The 20,657-nt window shown below is 35.1% G+C and overlaps 1 protein-coding gene and 1 pseudogene across 1 annotated transcript; both read left to right on the plus strand.

Annotated features, from left to right (window-relative positions):
• The first annotated feature begins 507 nt into the window (after positions 1–507).
• LOC100594344 (olfactory receptor 4N5-like) lies at positions 508–12,766 on the plus strand. The gene is made up of 3 exons (XM_012503753.1): positions 508–582; positions 1,498–1,505; positions 11,880–12,766. The coding sequence occupies exon 3, from the start codon at positions 11,882–11,884 to the stop codon at positions 12,764–12,766; it is 885 nt and encodes a 294-aa protein (XP_012359207.1). The 5' UTR covers positions 508–582; positions 1,498–1,505; positions 11,880–11,881.
• A 777-nt stretch (positions 12,767–13,543) lies between these two features.
• On the plus strand, positions 13,544–17,704 carry LOC100597743 (annotated as a pseudogene).
• Positions 17,705–20,657: the final 2,953 nt, after the last annotated feature.

The raw sequence follows: 20,657 nt of genomic DNA on the forward strand, positions 1-20,657 counted from the left end.
TTCCAGCTAGGTATAAATTCTTATAGCCAGTGTCTAATTATATTCTCTAAGGTGAAAGCAGGCCTAGGGAAAAGGAATTCTAGGTTTGCTGGCCTTAATAGATATCTTGTTATTTGTTTGTTTTTCATTCTCTCCTTTGCATTTTTGTATGCCTTCTTTGTCTCTGTTATTGCCTCATATGTTAAAATGCGATTAAAAATACACTGTAATGGTATTTTCCAATTTGCTACTTTCTTTTCAGCAAGATAAATAATGATACACTAGCAAATTGTTACTTAATCATTTACTTTTCCCGGCACTAAGGCCATAAATGACCATGTTTTACATTAAGAGTTAAGTTTAGAATACTTACTGAGTATTTTTTCATCGATGTTCATCAGGGATATTGGTCTAAAATTCTCTTTTTTTGTTATGTCTCTGCCAGGCTTTGGTATCAGGATGATGCTGGCCACATAAAATGAGTTAGGGAGGATTCCCTCTTTTTCTATTGATTGGAATAGTTTCAGAAGGAATGGTACCAGCTCCTCCTTATACCTCTGGTAGAATTCGGCTGTGAATCCCTCTGGTCCTGGACTTTTTTTGGTTGGTAAGCTATCGATTATTGCCTCAATTTCAGAGCCTGTTATTGGTCTATTCAGAGATTCAACTTCTTCCTGGTTTAGTCTTGGGAGGGTGTATGTGTCAAGGAATTTATCCATTTCTTCTAGATTTTCTAGTTTATTTGCATAGAGGTGTTTATAGTATTCTCTGATGGTAGTTTGTATTTCTGTGGGATCGGTGGTGATATCCCCTTTATCATTTTTTATTGCATCTATTTGATTCTTCTCTCTTTTCTTATTAGTCTTGCTAGCGGTCTATCAATTTTGTTGATCTTTTCAAAAAACCAGCTCCTGGATTCATTAATTTTTTGAAGGGTTTTTTGTGTCTCTATTTCCTTCAGTTCTGCTCTGATCTTAGTTATTTCTTGCCTTCTGCTAGCTTTTGAATGTGTTTGTCTTGCTTCTCTAGTTCTTTTAATTGTGATGTTAGGGTGTCAATTTTAGATCTTTCCTGCTTTCTCTTGTGGGCATTTAGTGCTATAAATTTCCCTCTACACACTGCTTTAAATGTGTCCCAGAGATTCTGGTATGTTGTGTCTTTGTTCTCGTTGGTTTCAAAGAACATCTTTATTTCTGCCTTCATTTCGTTATGTACCCAGTAGTCATTCAGGAGCAGGTTGTTCAGTTTCCATGTAGTTGAGCAGTTTTGAGTTTCTTAATCCTTAGTTCTAGTTTGATTGCACTGTGGTCTGAGAGACAGTTTGTTATAATTTCTGTTCTTTTACATCTGCTAAGGAGTGCTTTACTTCCAACTATGTGGTCAATTTTGGAATAGGTGCAGTTAACTCAGTCTGTCTTTGTCTACGTGTATCGACTTTCCAGTTTAAACCAAGAAACACAGTCATCACAGAGATAGGTCCTTTCATATGAATACATGTAGCTATAGTCTTCTTATCAGGCCAGGTAGTGTGTTTAGCATTAGAGAGAAATTCTGCCATAATGTCATTATGAATGAATAAAAATGAGTGAATAATAAAAATAACAGAGGTTCTATTTATCTGAAGATATTCTAACTATTCATGGAGAATTAAGTTTGCACCTCATGGTCCAGTGTGGAGTAATAGTAGACGTAGTTGTTTTTCTTTCTTTATTTTAATTTTTATTATAGATTCAGAGGGTGTAAGTGCAGGGCTGTTATAGGGATATATTGTGTGATACTGAGATTAGGGGTATGACTGATCCCTGTACTCACGTAGTGAACATAGTACCCAATAGGTATTAGGATGGTGCAAAAGTAATTGTGGTTTTGTCATTTAATAGTTTATCAACTCTCAACCCTTTCCCTCTCTCCCAACTCTATTAATTCCCAGCGTCCTTTGTTCCCATCTTTATATCCATGTGCACCCAATGTTTAGCTCCCGATTGTAAGTGAGAACACATGATATTTGGTTTTCTGTTCCTGCATTAATTTGCTTTAGGATAATGACCACCAGCTGCATCCATGTTTCTGTAAAGGACACCGTTTCATTCATTTTATAGTTGGATAGTATTCCATGGTGTATATGTGTGACATTTTCTTTGTCCAGTCCATTGTTGATGGGCATTTTGTTGATTCCATGTCTTTGCTATTGTGAACAGTGCAGTGATGAACATATGAATGCATGTGTCTTCTTAGTATAGTAATCTATTTTCCTTCAGGTATATACCCAATAATGGGATTGCTGGGTTGAATGGGGAGTTCTTTGAGAAATCTCCAAAGTGCTTTCCAAAGGAGCTGAACTAATTTACATTCCCTTCAATAGTGTATAAGTGTTCTCTTCTTTCTGTAGTCTCATCAATATCTGTTGTTTTCTGAACTTTTAATAATAGCCATTTTGATGGTATGAGATGGTATTTCGTTGGGGTTTTGATTTGCATTTCTCTGATGATTAGTGATGTTGAGCACATTTTCATATGTTTGTTGGCTGCATGTATGTCTTCTTTTGAGAAGTATCTGTTCATATCCTTTGCCCATTTTTTTAATGAGGTTGTTTGGTTTTTGCTTGTTACGTTAAGTTTCTTATAGATTCTGGATATTAACCTTTGCCAAATGCATAGCTTGTGAATATTTTCTTCCATTCTGTAAGTTGTTTGTTCTTGATATTTTCTTCTGCTGTGTAGAAGCTCTTTAGTTTAATTAGGCCTCACTTGCCAATTTTTATCCTTATTGCAATTGTGTTGTGGATGTCATCATAAATTTTTCCTAAGATCAATGTCCAGAATAATATTTAATGGTTTTCTTCTAGGATTGTAATAGTTTTAGGTCTTACATGTAAGTTTTTCATCTATCTTGAGTTAATTTTTATATATACTGAAAGGAAGTTGATGCAGTTTTGCTGTGTCTCCACTCAAATCTCATCTTACATTGTAGGTCCAATCAGAAATAGGAACGCTTTTACGCTGTTGGTGGGAGTGTAAATTAGTTCAACCAATGTGGAAGACAGTGTGATGATTGCTCAAGGATCTAGAACCAGAAATACTATTTGACCCAGCAATCCCATTACTGGGTATATACCCAAAGGATTATAAATCATTCTACTATAAAGACACATGCCCATGTATGTTTATTGCAGCACTATTTACAGTAGCAAAGACTTGGAACCAACCCAAATGCCCATCAATGATAGACTGGATAAAGACAATGTGGCACATATACACCATGGAATACTATGCAGCCATAAAAAGAATGAGCTCATGTCCTTTGCAGGGACGTGGATGAAGCTGGAAACCATCATTCTCAGCAAACTAACACAGGAACAGAAAACCAAACACTATATGTTCTCACTCATAAGTGGGAGTTGAACAATGAGAACACATGGACACAGGGAGGGGAACATCACACACCGGGGCCTGTTGAGGGTTGGCAGGGAAGGGGAGAGAGAGAATTAGGACAAATGCCTAATTCATGCAGGGCTTAAAACATAGATGATGGGTTGATCGGTACAGCAAACCACCGTGGCACTTGTATACCTATGTAACAAACCTGCACATTCTGCACATGTATCCCAGAACTTAAAGTATAATAAATTAAAAAAAGAAAACATATGGAAAGCTTTTATGAGCCAGGCCTGGGAGCCTGGCCTGACTTCCCAGGCTCAGGTGATCCCCCTACCTCAGCCTACAAAGTAGCTGCACCACGGTGCCTGGTTAACTTTTTGTATTTTTGGTAGACATGAGGTTTAGCCATGTTGACCAGGCTAGACTCAAACTCCTGGGCTCAAGAGATCCACCCAGTTCAGCCTCCCAAAGTGCTGGGATTACAAGCATGAGGCACCATGTCCAGCCCATAATAAATAAATAAATACATAAATACATAAATAAATAAATTGTAGCTCCCATCATTCCCATGTGTTAGAGGAGGGACTGGTGGGAGATAATTGAATCATGGGGGTGGGTCTTTCCCATGCTTTTCTCATGATAGTGAATAAATCTCATGAGATCTGATGGTTTTATAAAGGAGAGTTCTCTTGTATACACTCTCTTGCCTGCTGCCACGTAAGACATGACTTTGCTCCTCTTTTGCCTGCTGCCATGTAAGACATGACTTTGCTCCTCTTTTGCCTTCTGCCATGATTGTGAAGCCTCACAAGCCATGTGGAACTGAGTCAATCAAACCTCTTTTCTTCATAAATTACCCAGCCTCAGGTATGTCTTTATTAGTAGAGTGAGAACAGACTAATACAGAAGGGGTCCAGTTTCAGTCTTCTGCAGATGGCTAGCCAGTTATCTCAGTACTATTTGTTGAATAGGGAGTCCTCTTCCCACTGCTTGTTTTTGTCAACTTTGTCAAAAATCAGATGGCTGTATGTGTGATGCTTTACTTCTTAGTTCTCTGTCCTATTTCATTGGTCTATGTGTCTGTTTTTGTACAGTACCATGCCTTTTGGCTACTTTAGCCTTGTAGTATAGCTCAAAGTCAGGTAATGTGATGCCTCCAGCTTTGTTCTTTTTGCTTATAATTGCTTTAGCTATTCAGGATCTTTTTTGTTCCATATCAATTTTAGGATTGTTTTCTAATTTTGTGTAGAACGGCATTGCTAATTTGATAGTAATAGCATTGAATCTGTACATTACTTTGAGCAGTATGGCCATTTTAACAGTATTGATTCTTCCAAACAATGAGCATGGAATGTTTTCCCAGTTGTTTCTGTCAGCTATGACTTCTTTCAATAGTGTTTTGTAGTTCCTTGTAGGGATCTTTCACCTCCTTGGTTAGATCTATTTTTACATGTTGTTGGGTTTTGTGTGTGTGTGTGTGTGTGTGTGTGTGTATGTGGGTGTGTGTGCAGCGCTATTGTAAATGAGATTGCATTCTTGATTTGTCTCTCAACATGAATGTTATTGCTGTATAGAAATGCTGCTGATTTTGGTACATTTATCATTTATCAGTCTTTGGAGCCTTTTAGTGGAGTTACAGTTTTCTATGTTTGGTGTTATATAATCACCAAAGGTAATTTGACAGTTTATTTTTTTATTTGGGTGTAATTTATTTCTTTCTCTTGCCTGATGGCTCTGGCTCAGATTCCCAGCACTATGTTGAATAGGAGTGATGAGAATGGACATCCTCGTCTTGTTCCATTTCTCAAGGGGAAGGCTTCCAGCTTTTTCCCATTCAGTAAGATGGTGGCAGTGGGTATGTCATAAATGGATCTTATTATTTTGAGGTATGTTCCTTCTATAAATGCCTAGTTTCTTGAGTGTTTTTATCATGAACCAATGTTGAACTCTATCAAAAGCTTTTTCTGTGTCATTAAGATGATTATACCATTTTTCTTTTTAATTGTTTATGTGGTGAATCACAGTTATTGATTTGCCTATGTTGAACCCACCCTGCATCCCAAGAATATGCAAATAAGTATAGATGTTAGAGAACAGCCTCATAGCTAGTCCTTTAATTTGTATTGCTGCCTCCAAATTAGCCAGTCAACCTGCCTGTAAAACAAAGATTCCCCCAATTCTCTAAGTTTTATCAATGTGATTTTAAATTTGGGTGGGTTTCTCCCCTACTTTTTTTTTAAATTACTGATTACCATCTGTGTTCAATATCAATAATTTACCATTAAATAAAATAAAATTTTTAGTCAAACATCATGTTACACTATCAAGAACTGACTTGTCTGAAACTCTGGAATCTATCTGGCACCTATTTGTGCCTTGTTTGCTATCCTGAGCAAAATATGACTGTTTGCTATTAAGTTTTGTAAACATTTATACAATTTATTTTTCAAAATAAACTAGTGATACTATTTCTTAAATTACAAACTAAAATCTCATTTTACTAAAATTAATAACATGAAACATACAAAGAAGAAAATGAAAACCATCCCAGAGAAAGATGTTTTCATTACCAGGATTTAGAGAGGTATAATCTATAAGGTTCTCACTGAGTAGCAATCTAGTTGCTGGAATGTCAACTCCACTGGCGTGTCAAATCCCTGAGACCAAGGACCTTGTATACAATAATCAGTGCCTAATCACTTACCTATGTAATAAGTTTTCCAAATGATAAACACCTAAAACCTTTTGTAAAGTAAGGAAATACATTTTCAATTTTTTAGATGACAAAATATCGGAGTAAGTTTTTGACATTTTCTCAAAAAAAAGAACCATCATGGTTGGAACCAGGACTGCAAACTCGTCTTTTAAGCTCCAGTCTTGTGCCAGTTTCACCACAATTGGATGCCTTGTTTAGAAAGCTAGTTTAGGCCACTCTGAGATACATCTTTTAAAACACACAGACATTCACACAAACATACATCTTTCTTTTTAATAGTATAAAATTGCCTAAGATGAAAAAGTGTTCTCAGCAGAGGGGTAAGGCCTATTTTGCACTAGTTAATATCTCAGTTAAAATATCTTCTTCTAACTAATTCTAAACCATTGTTGTCAACATTGAGAGGTGACATCCCTGGGAAGTCTCTTAATTGCATTAAAAAAAACTAAAGTAAAAAATAAAAAACAAAAACAAAACAAAATAATTTGCATTTTCAAAAATATCTTTACTGCTCTATCTTTCTCCCTCCACCCCTTGCCTCCTCTTATCCTGTCTTTTTTTTTTTTCTAAACCTGTGTGTACTGCTTTGTGGTACAAGCATCTCTGTGGGCATTGTTTCTCTTTCTCTCCATATTTTCTCCTATTTTTTTGTGTATGCTTTTCCTCTTTTTTGCCTCTGTTCTCTCTTTTGCAATTATCTTGTATTTCTAATTTTGTATCTTTCTGGGATTGTATTGTACAGCTATGCTTTCACTCAAGGAAAATGGTATATGTTAGACGTTGCAGCACCGATTATAATAGGAAAGAAACCTGCTAAAATGTTATCTACCTCTCTTCATCTCTGTCCACTTTTAAACATCTCTAACTGCATCTCTGGCTGACCCGGGCATAAACATGAATGAAAGCATACTTGACTGTGTGTTGAATTTGCTTTATTAAATTTAAGTTTGGTATTTTAATTTTAATGTGACTTAGGGGAATGGCATCTTTCTTTATAATATGTTACCAAAAAAAACCTTACGTTGATTTTTTTTCTTGTATGATTAAATATTTTTATATTATATTATTTCATTAAAAACCAGAAAGATCATTATTATATCAGGACTTAGGAACCACATATTCAAAAAAACCAATAATGCAATAGAGTATTTCTTCTTTTATTTGAGGGGCACTCCCCTGGAGGAACTGGTCTACAAGATGCATAAAATTCTTTTTATTTAAAGACAAACTTTGAAATGATAATAATTTAGATATACTGAGTTAAATAAAGCATTATTAACATTGAATTAATCATGAATCATTTTGCCTAATAAGTGTATGGGACATTCCATTATCACTGCCACTGATAAAATACCAAATTCAAAACCCTGACATGACTCAATGGGGTATTCACTGGCATGTGTTTTGAACATTTAATCTTTAAAATGTTCTTGTCTCTTTCTTTGTCTAATTCTAGTTGACAGACTAATAATTCCCATTGGTAGAACTCTGCAGACTTCAGGTAGCAGTAAAACCCCAAAGCACATTCTCTATTGCATTAATTGTATTACAAATGAATAGAGATTTCAGAATTTATAATATTCCAACATGAGAACATATATTTAAGGACAAATTCTGAAATAATTAGCTAATCTACCTTTTATCAGACAGAAAAGAATAGCCACTTGTTTGAGAGTAGCATTTGGCTCCCAGCAAGGTAAAATTTTTTATCATTCTTTACATTTAAATTAAATAGAGAAAAAGAAAAAAAAAGAAGAAAAATTATACTATTTGTCTTGGTTACCTGCTGCCTTGAAATTTATAAGAACAGAATTCTGCTGCAGAAACAGAGTAAGGGTGAGTTCTAAATTCAGGTGTTCAGCACTTTTCTCAAGTAAACCTGTTTCTCAAATAAACCTCCTACTATCTAATACTTAGTACTATTTTAAAGGTGCTAAAATTTTTAATTTTACTATTATTTTAAAAATAAAAATACCAATTGATTATGGAGATGCACCATCTGGATTTCAACTTGTATATAATACAAATGACTGATTTCATCTTTATCCTAAACCAAAGGTAAAGGGAGGAAGAGTTAAGGAATCACAATCAGTCAAAAAGGGTAGGCTGAGTCTCAGAGACAAACTTCATTGACTTCACAAGTTTGGAAACCTCTGGTTCCAACATAGCTACATGTGTTTCTTCATCTGCACATGGTCCTTACATCCAGCAATATAAGGCTCAGAGTTAGCAATCCTAAAACAAGAAAGACATGATTCTCAAACATGTCTGAATTAGATAAGAAAACCTTTACTTAGACCCTTCCTAGAACCTCCAGAGTTTCTTACTCTGAAATCCACTTAGATTCAAGCAGTTACCATCTCCCTTGGAATTAATCCCAGGGCAGTGACAAAAGATCTACTGACATAGTATCCATTTTTTGCTAGAATGTATTTATCACTGAATGCTTCCTCTCTTCGTTTACACAGATGTGGATTAGCTCCTAACCACCTAATTTGATCATCATATTCCCTCTACCCTGTGAAGTAAAAACAGTGAATATATTATTTCTCTTTAATAGATTCAAAATACAGTTATTAAAAGATTAAATGACTTGCCTAAGGTTATTAATTTCATTAAATAACTTGCCTAAGCTTCCTAAAATTGCAGGTATGGTAACTCAGCAAGGTAAAATAATTCTCAAACCAGAGATCTATTTTAGAACACCAAAATAACTTGCCTCATTTTTGTCAAGATGAGTTAAAAACAGACAAAACATGTGACAAAATCTGAAGTAATTAATGAGTGATTCAGACTCAGTAAATTTCAAAGAAGATGATATTCAGGAAGTAAGCCTTAGCACTGGGGAGCAAGGAAAGCACTTTAGGTCTGTAGAAAAAAGTCATTGGAATGAAATAAATAGGAAGCACCTGACTACTGTGCTCACTCTACCTTGGAATAGGTTAAGCAATTTATTATTTCAGAATCAGTAAAGGGTAGGCATTGAATATATTTAAGGAGAATATGTGTAAAGAACAAGGTGATACATACTTAAGACTGAAAGAATGTAGGCAAATGAGAGAAAGAAGAAAGAGAATGATAAGGAAGAGAGCAAAGAGAGAGGAAAAGCAAGGGATTAGGAAGATAAATTGCAAGAAAAAATTAAAAAGCAAGTAACAGGAAACAGAAGCTAAAAGCAAATGTAAAGAAATAATTGTTGTAAATGAGTGTATGAAGACAGAATTAGCAGGAATAGAATGGGGAAGGATGGGAAATAAGAAAGAAGCAAGATAAAGTGAATGAGGAAGGATAAGGGAGTGAGCTGCTAGGATGGTGATCAGATCCCCAGACACTTGGCTTCAGGAGCTGGTCTGACAGCAGTCTGGAATTGAGATATGCATAGTGTTGCCTACAGATGCTTGCTGCTCTGTAGTCTGGAAGGCGTTGTGGGGGACAGTATGGGGACTCTCTCCACTTATGCATCTTCAGTGCCAAAGGGGTATGTATGTATGTACATTTATGATGTGTGTATATATATATATATCTGTTGAAATAATAAGGAAGGTTAGAGATGGTGACCACCATTTAGGTTTCTGTCTTGGCCTACACTGACAATGCCTCTTTGTCTTATCTGACTAGAACAAGAAGTTTGCCCATGTGAGATCCATTGTTTGGTGTTTTTTTTTCAGGAACTCATTTTGTACAGAGGAATGCCCACCTAATGCATATGTGTCCCCCATCTCTGTGATGAATACAATTTGAGAATCAACAGAACAAAAGGTACATAAATGAGGGCAGAGGAAAGAAGAAAAGTGGATTAAAGATGTTGAGTAACATGGAATTTTATCTGTTAGTTAACAGAGAATAGAGGGAAATAGTAGAAAATGAAAGCAAAGGAAGAGTGGGAGAAGCTGAAACTCTCAGGTGCTCCCTGTGTCTTGGAATCCTCAACCCGGAGAAGCATGAAATAACTAATATAATTGAACATCTGGAATGGACAAAAGGTAGGACTAGGGGAGGGAGCTTCTGACTTAAGTTCTTAAGACCAGGTTTCTGTAGGCAGAGCAAGGTATAAATGTGGAAGCCAAGAGGTGTCTAAGTGAGTAAAAAAGAAAAGGAAATGACTAAACTAATTTGAAGAACACTAAAATACTTTTTTCCTATTTTGATTTTCTTAGATTCACTATGTGTGTATTTATACAGGTGTGAATATGTATTTGGAATGCATAAATATGTGCCCATGTGTTGTAAGTACTTATTCCATAGCATTTGCTGCTAGTTACGAATGTTACTATTCACATAAAACAAAGTTCTGAAGTTCACACCATTCTCTTGCCTCAGCCTCCTGAGTAGCTGAGACTACAGGCGCCAGCCACCACGCCCAGCTGATTTTGTTTTTGTATTTTTAGTAGAGACAGGGTTTCACCATGTTAGCCAGGATGGTCTCGATCTCCTGACCTTGTGATCCGCCCTCCTCAGCCTCCCAAAGTGCTGGGATTACAGGCGTGAACAAATACATTTTTAAAAACATAGCTGATAATAATATACAGAGAAGTTCCATTATTTTTTTGCATCCCAATGGATTATCTTGTGCACCTCCTTGGGTGAACACATCTGATTTTGGAGATTAGTATACAGACTAAACCTTAATTCTAGATTTCTCTGACATGAATAGAATACTTATTTAGACAAAGCTATGGTCAGAAAAGGGGGAATATTTAGACATGCGGCATCATATTTACTTAAGTGCCTAAATAAAATATTGCCAATTGATGAGACACTAAATAATTCTCTTAAAAGTGTAAACTGAGGAATAAATACCTGCTTTCCTCTATCACTTGATAATGAGAGAAAAGAAACTCATTGCAAGTTGAAAACTTGTCTGCAGTTGCATTTTTTCATCTCTCAAATGAGTACATCAGATTATATGTTCTGTATGGCCAATTCCAGCTCTACTGTATTTTAATTTATTAGCTGAGATAGTCAAAATATTTTACATATTCTGTTAAATTTTGTATTATGCAAAAATGTTTGTGAAAAGAATATCATTTGGCTCTCACCCTGAGATCTGAAGAAGAAGTAGGTTATAGATATATAGAAAGCAGATGAAACTGAATTAGTATTAACCAGAACTTAAGAACAGGTTGTAGAGCAGATTCAGAGTGGTACTCAGCCAAGGCTTTAACCAGGGAATTCCTCTAAGTTAAGAGAAATATACAGATCTTGCCTGCTATCAGTTTGAAGTAAGAATACACAAGAGCACCAAAGCAGAACAATGTGATGGGAATAAGCAAGGAACAAATTTAGAAACCAGTCATATAGGTAACAACCAGGAACCAAGAATTCCATAGGAACTGGTGGCAGAAGCAACTGTGAAAGCACTTTATTCTGTGACAGGAAGAAAAGGAACTAAAACCTAGCAACTAATCCAACATTTAGAGACAGTGGACCACCACTAACAGCAACAAAAACAAACAAAACAGACAAACTTGATCATGCTTAAGTTTTGCTTTAATAAGACAACTTCTAATATTCTTCAAGCAAAGTAGCCTGGAATCCTACAGGAGTGAAGTTATCTAGAAGCATAAGGTTAAATGGGCATGAAAATGTGGCTACAGAAAAACATATTTTATTTTAGTGAGGAATAAAGAGGATGAAGGATAGAAGGGTTAACTCAGGATACAAGACAGTTATGAGGCATAAATTGTCTTCAGCTATGGAACCTTGGTTGGGACCAATAATGTTCTTATCTAGAGAGGAGATACAAAACAGATGAAAAGGTGGTTACAACAGATAACAATTTGCCCTATATTGTTCTGCAGAGTGAGAAATGATGGAAACAGAGAACCTCACAGTGGTGACAGAATTCATTCTTCTCGGTCTGACACAGTCTCAAGATGCTCAACTTCTGGTCTTTGTGCTAGTCTTGATTTTCTACCTGATCATCCTCCCTGGAAATTTCCTCATCATTTTCACCATAAAGTCAGACCCTGGGCTCACAGCCCCCGTCTATTTCTTTCTGGGCAACTTGGCCTTCCTAGATGCATCCTACTCCTTCATTGTGGTTCTCAGGATGTTGGTGGACTTCCTCTCTGAGAAGAAGGTAATCTCCTATAGAGGCTGCATCACTCAGCTCTTTTTCTTGCATTTTCTTGGAGCAAGGGAGATGTTCCTTCTCGTTGTTATGGCTTTTGACCGCTACATCGCCATTTGCCGGCCTCTACACTATTCAACCATCATGAACCCTAGAGCCTGCTATGCATTATCGTTGGCTCTGTGGCTTGGGGGCTTTATCCATTCCATTGTACAAGTAGCCCTTATCCCGCACTTGCCTTTCTGTGGCCCAAACCAGCTCAATAACTTCTTCTGTGATGTTCCACAGGTCATCAAGCTGGCCTGCACCGATACCTTTGTGGTGGAGCTTCTGATGGTCTCCAACAGTGGCCTGCTCAGCCTCCTGTGCTTCCTAGGCCTTCTGGCCTCCTATGCAGTCATCCTCTGTTGCATAAGGGAGCACTCCTCTGAAGGAAAGTGCAAGGCTATCTCCACATGCACCACCCATATTATCATTGTATTTCTCATGTTTGGACCTGCTATTTTCATCTACACTCGCCCCTTCCAGGCTTTCCCAGCTGACAAGGTAGTTTCTCTTTTCCATACTGTCATCTTTCCTTTGATGAACCCTGTTATTTATATGCTTCACAACCGGAAGTGAAAGTTTCCATGAGGAAATTGTTAAGTCAACATATGGTTTGCTGAATAGAAGAATGAGAAAAACAAGAAAGGAGAAAGTCCAGTTGAATTTAGCTAAATCATTTCCTCATTCATGCATTGAATCAGTCAGTTATTTAGCAAGTATTATAATTATTAAGCACTTCCCATTTCCAGGTACTATTCTAGGCATATGAATCAGACAGGTAAGATTCCAAGTCTCCTAGATTTATATTCAAGGGGATAAATACAGGTTATTAAATTTATTCAAGGGGATAAATACAGGTTATTAAATTTTAGAAACAACCATAGTTTCAGAAAGAAATCGTGTTCTGTAGCAAGCAGAAAGTGGTATTGTGCTAGAGATTATCTGGGGAGGTGGTAATTACCTTACGTTTGGTTGTTAAGTGAGGCCTCGAGTGGTGTTTAGCTGAAACCAAGATGATTTGACAGAAACAACCATGCAAATATCTGGAGACAGAAATTCTAGGCAAAAAGGGTGACTAGTACAAGAATCCAAAGATCTTATGAGCTTGTTATATTTGATGTCCATAAAAAGGAAGAGAACAGCTGTACTGTATTTAGTGAATGTGAAAATGGCAAAAATTGAAGTCGAAGAGTTTGTTAGGGGCAAAATTATGTAGAGCATTTTAGTCGATAAGAAGTTCAATTTATTCAGATTTCAAAAGGAGATTCTTGAAAGACAATAAGCAGGAGAGTAACTCTCTAATCTTTCCTATTTGACTTAAGGGAAGATCCTCAAGATTCTGATTACAGAACTATGAGTAGTAAAACATCATTAAGTGGAAAGTACACGCTGCTAAGTATTTTTTATTTATGTCAACACTTAAAAGATCTAGTTACTTTTTCTAATTTGATAGAGAGAGAAAATTAAAGCTGTTATACTTTATCAGAAACTGAAAAGACAGTTTAACTATATATTTCAAAGTTTTGTAGAGATTTATGCTTATTCCTAATGGGTATTTTTTAAATATTAGATGAAAACTTGAGTTCACTTACAAATTATTTCACCCTGAATGCAATGATAATAGTTATATGTAATACAAGTTATTATTGTAATAATACATGTAATACAAGTTATTATTGTAATAATACTTGTAATACAAGTTATAACTAAACAACTCTGATTATTTGAATAAGCATATATAAGGCATTAGATACTTACAAATCATTGAAGAACTGTAAGACCAGGCTGTAGACTTGGCTTACTAAATAAATTTCTAAACATTACCAATCAATTGGTCTATATAAGGAGTAACTGTCCCCACAGCAATTATGAATGTAAGGAACACAGAAATCATTTTTTAACTGCCAGTTCTACGATTACAGCATTTGAACCATCAGCCTATGATCAGGAAAATACTTAGTATTGCTCTAGTCCTATTAGACATCCCTACACAAAATGGAAACCTTACATTTTGTAATCTCTATTCCCACTTCCTTCATTTCATTTTTTAAATTTACTTTTAAAACTATTATTATTATTATAACTCAGTGGTCTCTCATCCAAGTATTAACCAGACCCAATCCCGCTTAGCTTCTGAGATCAGGCATGATCAGGCACATTCACTTCCTTCATTTCTAAATTTAAATCTTTCATACGTGAATTAGAATTCCTGAGAATAAATCAGAGACTGATTTTAAACCTGGCAATCTGTGAATGAGCCAGAGATTGACTGAGTCCTATGAAACCTGAAAATCAGGTTCAACTCCACAAAACCTTTATTTAAATTAAGGCAGGGCTTCTTAACTTTGGCACGATTGGCATTTTGGACAAAATAATTATTTGTTGTAGGAGGCTGCCCCGTGCATCGTAGGTTGTTTAGTAGCATTCCTGACCTCTCCTTACTAGGTGCCAGGAGCATTTTCTTAGTTGTAACAACCAAAAATATTTCTACATATTGCCAAATTTCCCCTAAAAGGTAAATTTTTTACAACAAGAAACACTGCATTAAGGGGATTTACTTCCATGTCCATCTTGCAGTGAGGTGTGTGAACTTTCTTTGCAGGAAGTAACATGAACTGGAGCCTCTACAACCTATAATTTTTAATAAACAATATCCATAATTTAATAAAAATCATAAGAAACACCAGAAGAGTGAAAAAATATTTTCAAAATAAAGAACAAAAAGATAAATAATTGGAATATAATCAGAGTCTATCCAGAGTATGAAAGTGAATAACAGTAACATTATAATAACCATGACTAACATGCTCAAGACAGTAGAAGAAAAGGTGTAATAAATAGATAAAAGGATAGCAAATTTCACCAATTAGGATCCATAAAGAGAAGAAAATGAAAATTGTAGAACTAAAAAATTTTGAAATTAAAAATTCATTAGATGACTTTAAAATCAGATTAAACACAGAAGACTACAGAGTGTGCTGGAAGTTAAATCAATAAAAATACTAAAATTAAGAATGCAAATAGGAAAAATGAAAAAATACAAGAAAGAATATTAGAGATGTGTGAGATGCAGTGAAATCTCATATATATATATAATTCAATTACATATATATAATTCTATATATAATTGAAGTCCAAGTAGATAGGCAAACAAGAGAATGAGAAAGGTGAAATATTTGAAGAAAGAATTACCAAGAACTTTTAAAACCTGATAAAAGACAACAAGCCACAGAAAAAAATACACTGTGAACCACAAGCGGAATAAACAACAATGAAAAAGACCTAAACACATCAACATGTGACAATAAAAATTAAAAACAGAGAATCTTAGTAGCAGCTGGGATGAGAGACTGTCCTTTAGTTTAAAGGGAACTGATAGATTTCTTCATAAAAGAAACATGGAAGCCAGAGAAAAATGGAAAAGCATCATTAAATTGATGAAAGAAGATAATATCAACCCAAATGTCTATATGAGATAAAGTAAATCATTTAAATAAAGATGAAATAAAGACATCTTATGACAAACAAAAATGAGAGAATCTGTTACCTAAGAACTTCTAATAAATAAATATTAATAGCAGTCCTTCAAATAAAGGAATCCTGGAGAAAAACACTAAATTAAAGGAAAAAATAAAGAAGTAGACTGGCAAACAAGTTGGCATATGTAAATAAGTATACACTGAATATTGACTATACAAGCAATAGTATGATGTCTTACATAATTTGCTATAGACAGATACATATATACACATATATAAGAATATTAGAAGTTTGTCTTTCTGTACCTGGCTTATTTCACTTGACATAACGACCTCCAATTCCATCTATGTTTTGGCAAATAATAGGATCTCATTCTCTTTTATGGCTGAATGGCACTCTATTGTGTATAGGTACCATATTTTCTTTATCCATTTGTCTGTTAATAGACACTTAGGTTGCTTCCAAATATTGGCAACTGTGAATAGTGCTGCAGTAAATATGGGAGTGGAGATATCTTTTGATATACTGATTTTTTTCTTTAGGGTATATACTTAGGAGTGGGATTGCTGAATTGTAAGGTAACTCTATTTGTAGTTCTTTGAGGAACCTTCAAACTGTTCTCCATAGAGGCTGTACTAATGTAAATTAACATTCCCATCAACAGTGTTCTCCACATCCCCACCAATATTTGTTACTGACTGACCTTTGGATAAAAGCCATTTCAACTTGTAGTTTTGATTTTCATTTCTCTGATGATCAATGATGTTGCTTACCTTTTCATATACGTGTTTGCCATTTTTATGCCTTCTTTTGAGACATGTCTATTCAAATATTTTGCCCATATTTTCATTGGATTAATAGATTTTTTCCTATAGAGTTGTTTGAGCTCCTTGTATATTCTGGTTTTTAATCCCTTGTCAGATGGGCACTTTGCATATATTTTCTCCCGTTCTCTGGTTCAATCTTGATAGGTTGTGTCTAGGAATTTATTCATTTCTTCTAGATTTTCCAATTTATTAGCATATAGTTGCTCATAGTAGCCATTAATGATCCTTTGAATGTCTGCAGTATCAGTTATAATGTCTCCTTTTTCATCTCTAATTTGAATTATTTCAGTCTTTTGTTTGTTAATCTGGCTAAAGTTTTGTTGATTTTGTTTATCTTTTCAAAAAAATCAACTTTTTGTTTCATTCATTTTTTGTATTGTTTTCTTCATTTCAATTTCATTTATTTCTGCTCTACTCTTTATTATTTCTTTTCTTTTGCTAATTTTGGTTTTGGCTTGCTCTTGCTTTTCTAGTTCTTTAAGATTCATCATTAGGTTGCTTATTTGAAGATTTCTTTTTCTTTTTGATGGAAGCATTTATAGTTATAAACTTCCCTCTTTGTTCTGCTTTTGCTATATCCCATAGGTTTTGATAGGTTGTTTTTCACTTATCATTTGTTTTAAGGAATTTTTCAATTTCCTTCTTAATTTCTTCACTGACCCACTGGTCATTCAGGAGCATATTGTTTTATTTCTTCCAACTTGGAGCGCCACTCCATCTCTAGTGGCCATCTTCCTGAGTTGTCATGGCCAACCAGATGCTGAAGCAAATGCTTTTAAAGTATCAAGGTTACATTGGTGCAGCCCTAGTTTTAAGGAGATTGGGAGTTTTTACCGGGCCTCACCTCTACAGCATCTATCCTCATGAATCAACTGATAACTAGCCTCATCACCATGGATCCTCAGCAGCAAATGCTGTATTTGAAGATATTCTAGGCCAGATATGGGGGAAGGGGAAGCAAAGGAGATGGTAAGTGAAGCCACTGCAGCTGGCTTCTTCAACACCCTGAGCTCTGGAAGCCACACTGATCTCAGCATTATAGGCAAGAGCAAGGTAGATTTTCTTGGCCCATTCACAGTGCCCAAAAAGAAGGGGACAAGATTGGCCAGGTACAGGTGTGAGAAAAGGGACCACTGCAGTCCTCACCAAAGAAGCCACTACTTTTGTGAGGCGCTGGAAGAAAGCCCAACCAATGGACACTTTCTGAATGGTGTCAGTGGGTGGCTGGCTATTGCTGTAGAAGATGGCAGCCATTGGAGGCCCTCCTGCAAGACATTTATTTGGCTATGTTTGCTGAATGAAACGCAATAAAAAATGAAAACAAAAGAAAAGCATGAATACAACCTAGTATTTATTTTATAGCACAACAGGATAAATATAGAGCTTATCCACTGCTGATGGGAATGTAAACTAGTTCAGCGAATGTGAAAAGCACTTTGGCGATTTCTCAAAGTTAAAACAGAATTACCATTTGACCCAGAAATCCCATTATTGGGTATATACCCAAAGGAATATAAATTGTCCTACCATAATGACACATACATGCACGTGTTCTTCACCACAGTATTCAAAATAGCAAAGACATGAAATCAACCTAATCTCTCATCAGTGGTACAATAGATAAAGAAAATATGGTACATATATACCATGGAATACTATGCAGCCATGAAAAGGAATGAGATCATGTCCTTTGCAGCAACCTGAATGGAGCTGGAGGCCATTATCCTAAGCAAACAAATGCAGGAACAGAAAACCAAATGCTTACAAGTGGAAGTACAAATACTCACTTCTAAGTGGAAGCTAAACATTAAGTACATACGGACACAAAGAATGGAACAACAGACCTTAGAGTCTACTTGAGGATGGAGGGTGGGAGGAGAGTAAAGATAGAAAAACTACCTACCAGGTACTATGCTTATTACCTGGGTGATGAAATAATTTGTACACCAAATCCCCATGTCATGCAATTTACCTACATAGCAAACCTGCACATTGAACAAACCTACCCCTGAATCTAAAATAATAATAATTATACATTTTAAAATAACTAAAAAAGTATAATTGGATTGTTTATGACACAAAGAATAAGTTCTTGAGGAGATATATATGCCATTTTCCATGATGTGATTATTGCATATTGCATGTATGTAACAAAGCGTCTCATGTGCCACATTAATCCATGCACCTACTGTGTACCCACAAAAATTAAAAATAAAAAAGTTCTTAAAGTAAAATAAAATGAATATTATAAAAATTAGGTGGAAAATATGAAAATCATTATATCAATGTGAATTGAGAGTCTGGGTAATAATCCAACAACCTGGGCTGAATAAATCATTCTCAGGGAAGGGAGATCCAGGTATGTTTAAATTGTTCCGCTACACTGATTGGACCAAATGATTTTATTTGAAGGATCATGTAACATAGAGAAAGTAGCTTAGTTCCTTTGATGGATGAAATTATTTTTAAGAGGAATAAATAATAGGACTACAAAGATAAAATGCTTGATTCATGGTTTGGAACATAATAGTATGTTACCATATCAATGTTACCATTGCACTTGTTAAGAATTATAGGGAGGAAAATACGAGGAAATTTAAGTTCACTATGATAACAGTCCAAAAACGGTCCAATATTTACACAGTCATTAAGCAGTAAAGATCAGGAGAGAAATAGTTTTGCTGAGCACTGTATCTTTGTCAGATCCATGTGCACTTGCAAATGAACTTACTTGCATACTTCACGGAAACACAAAAGACCCAGATGCTGAAGTTGAGATAGAGTGATTGTGTTATTGTAAGAGTATAAAGCACAGTGAAGGAGTAGACTTACAGATATAGATGAGAAGTGTTATGATTTCCATCTTCAAATTCTATTACCTTTTGAAAGAAACAGGTGTTCATGCTACACTGAATAATGCTTTCAAATATAATGGTTAGAATATAAGCCACTTATGACTAAATGCTTACATTAGTGATATTAACTATGCATAGAAAAGTGCATGTAATTAAATCTTCACTATGATATTAGATATTATATTTTTAAAATTTAAGCTGTGTGATTAAAAGGTTAAAATGTACAGAAAATATCACATATATTTGATTTTTCCCAAGATAATTTATATTAGGTTTGAGTCTAGGCTCTGATAAAGACAAGAAAAGATATGGTGAGTAGCAACACATCTGGAAGGAGACTTGGAAAATAGAGCAACCATTAGCCAAACAGAGGAGGCACTGAACTAAGTACATTTATGTATATTGTGCACTGACCTTTTCCCTTGAAATATGTGTATATTTTCTTTTGATTTTATTTAGCTTCACTGAGTCCACGTCAGTCAGTAACAAAGTATTTGTGGCTTATATCCATGCTGGAAAAAGTCAAATGAACATTAAATAAAATTATTGTGAGGAAACTAAGTTTGAAGAAGACAAGTAACCCACAGACATTCCACTGGTCAAACAAAACATCATACTTTTTCTTTTTCTTTTTCTTTTTTTTAAGTTTGGATTAGCAAAGTAAAATGATTCACCTCATTCCTTACACCTCTTTGGGAGAGAGAAGTGAAACAATACTATAATGATCAACTTACTACATCCTAGTTTTAACAGGATCATTATACAAAGTGTATTTTAACCTGCATTTTTTTCACTTAGAAGAATGAGCATTTTCCACATTCCAAACATCATTTTATTCATTGTGCAATATTACATCCTAGGATATTCTATAATTTAAGAAAGTAAGTGCAAATTGTAGAATATTTAAACTGCTTCTTTTTTAAATTTGTGTAGCTTTTATATTTTATTTTTATTGATGTATGATAGTTGTACATATTTATACCATACATGTGATATTTTGATTGCATACAATGCGTAATAACTAAAACAGGGTAATTTAGATATCCACTACCTCAAACATTTTTCATTTCTTTGTGTTGGAAACATTCCAAATCCTCTCTTCTGACTATTTGGAAAAATATTCTACATTAATGTTAACTATAGTTGCCCTAGAAATATACTATAAATTAATGTTAATTATAGAACTTATTCCTTCTATCTAACTGCATTTTTGTATCCATGAGCCAACATCTCTTTACATCCCCTGCCCCAGCATTCCACTCTCTATCTCCATGAAATCAACTTTTTTATCTCCCACTTATAAAT

Source organism: Nomascus leucogenys, chromosome 20, assembly GCF_006542625.1.
Source record: "Nomascus leucogenys isolate Asia chromosome 20, Asia_NLE_v1, whole genome shotgun sequence".
Taxonomy (NCBI): domain Eukaryota; kingdom Metazoa; phylum Chordata; class Mammalia; order Primates; family Hylobatidae; genus Nomascus; species Nomascus leucogenys.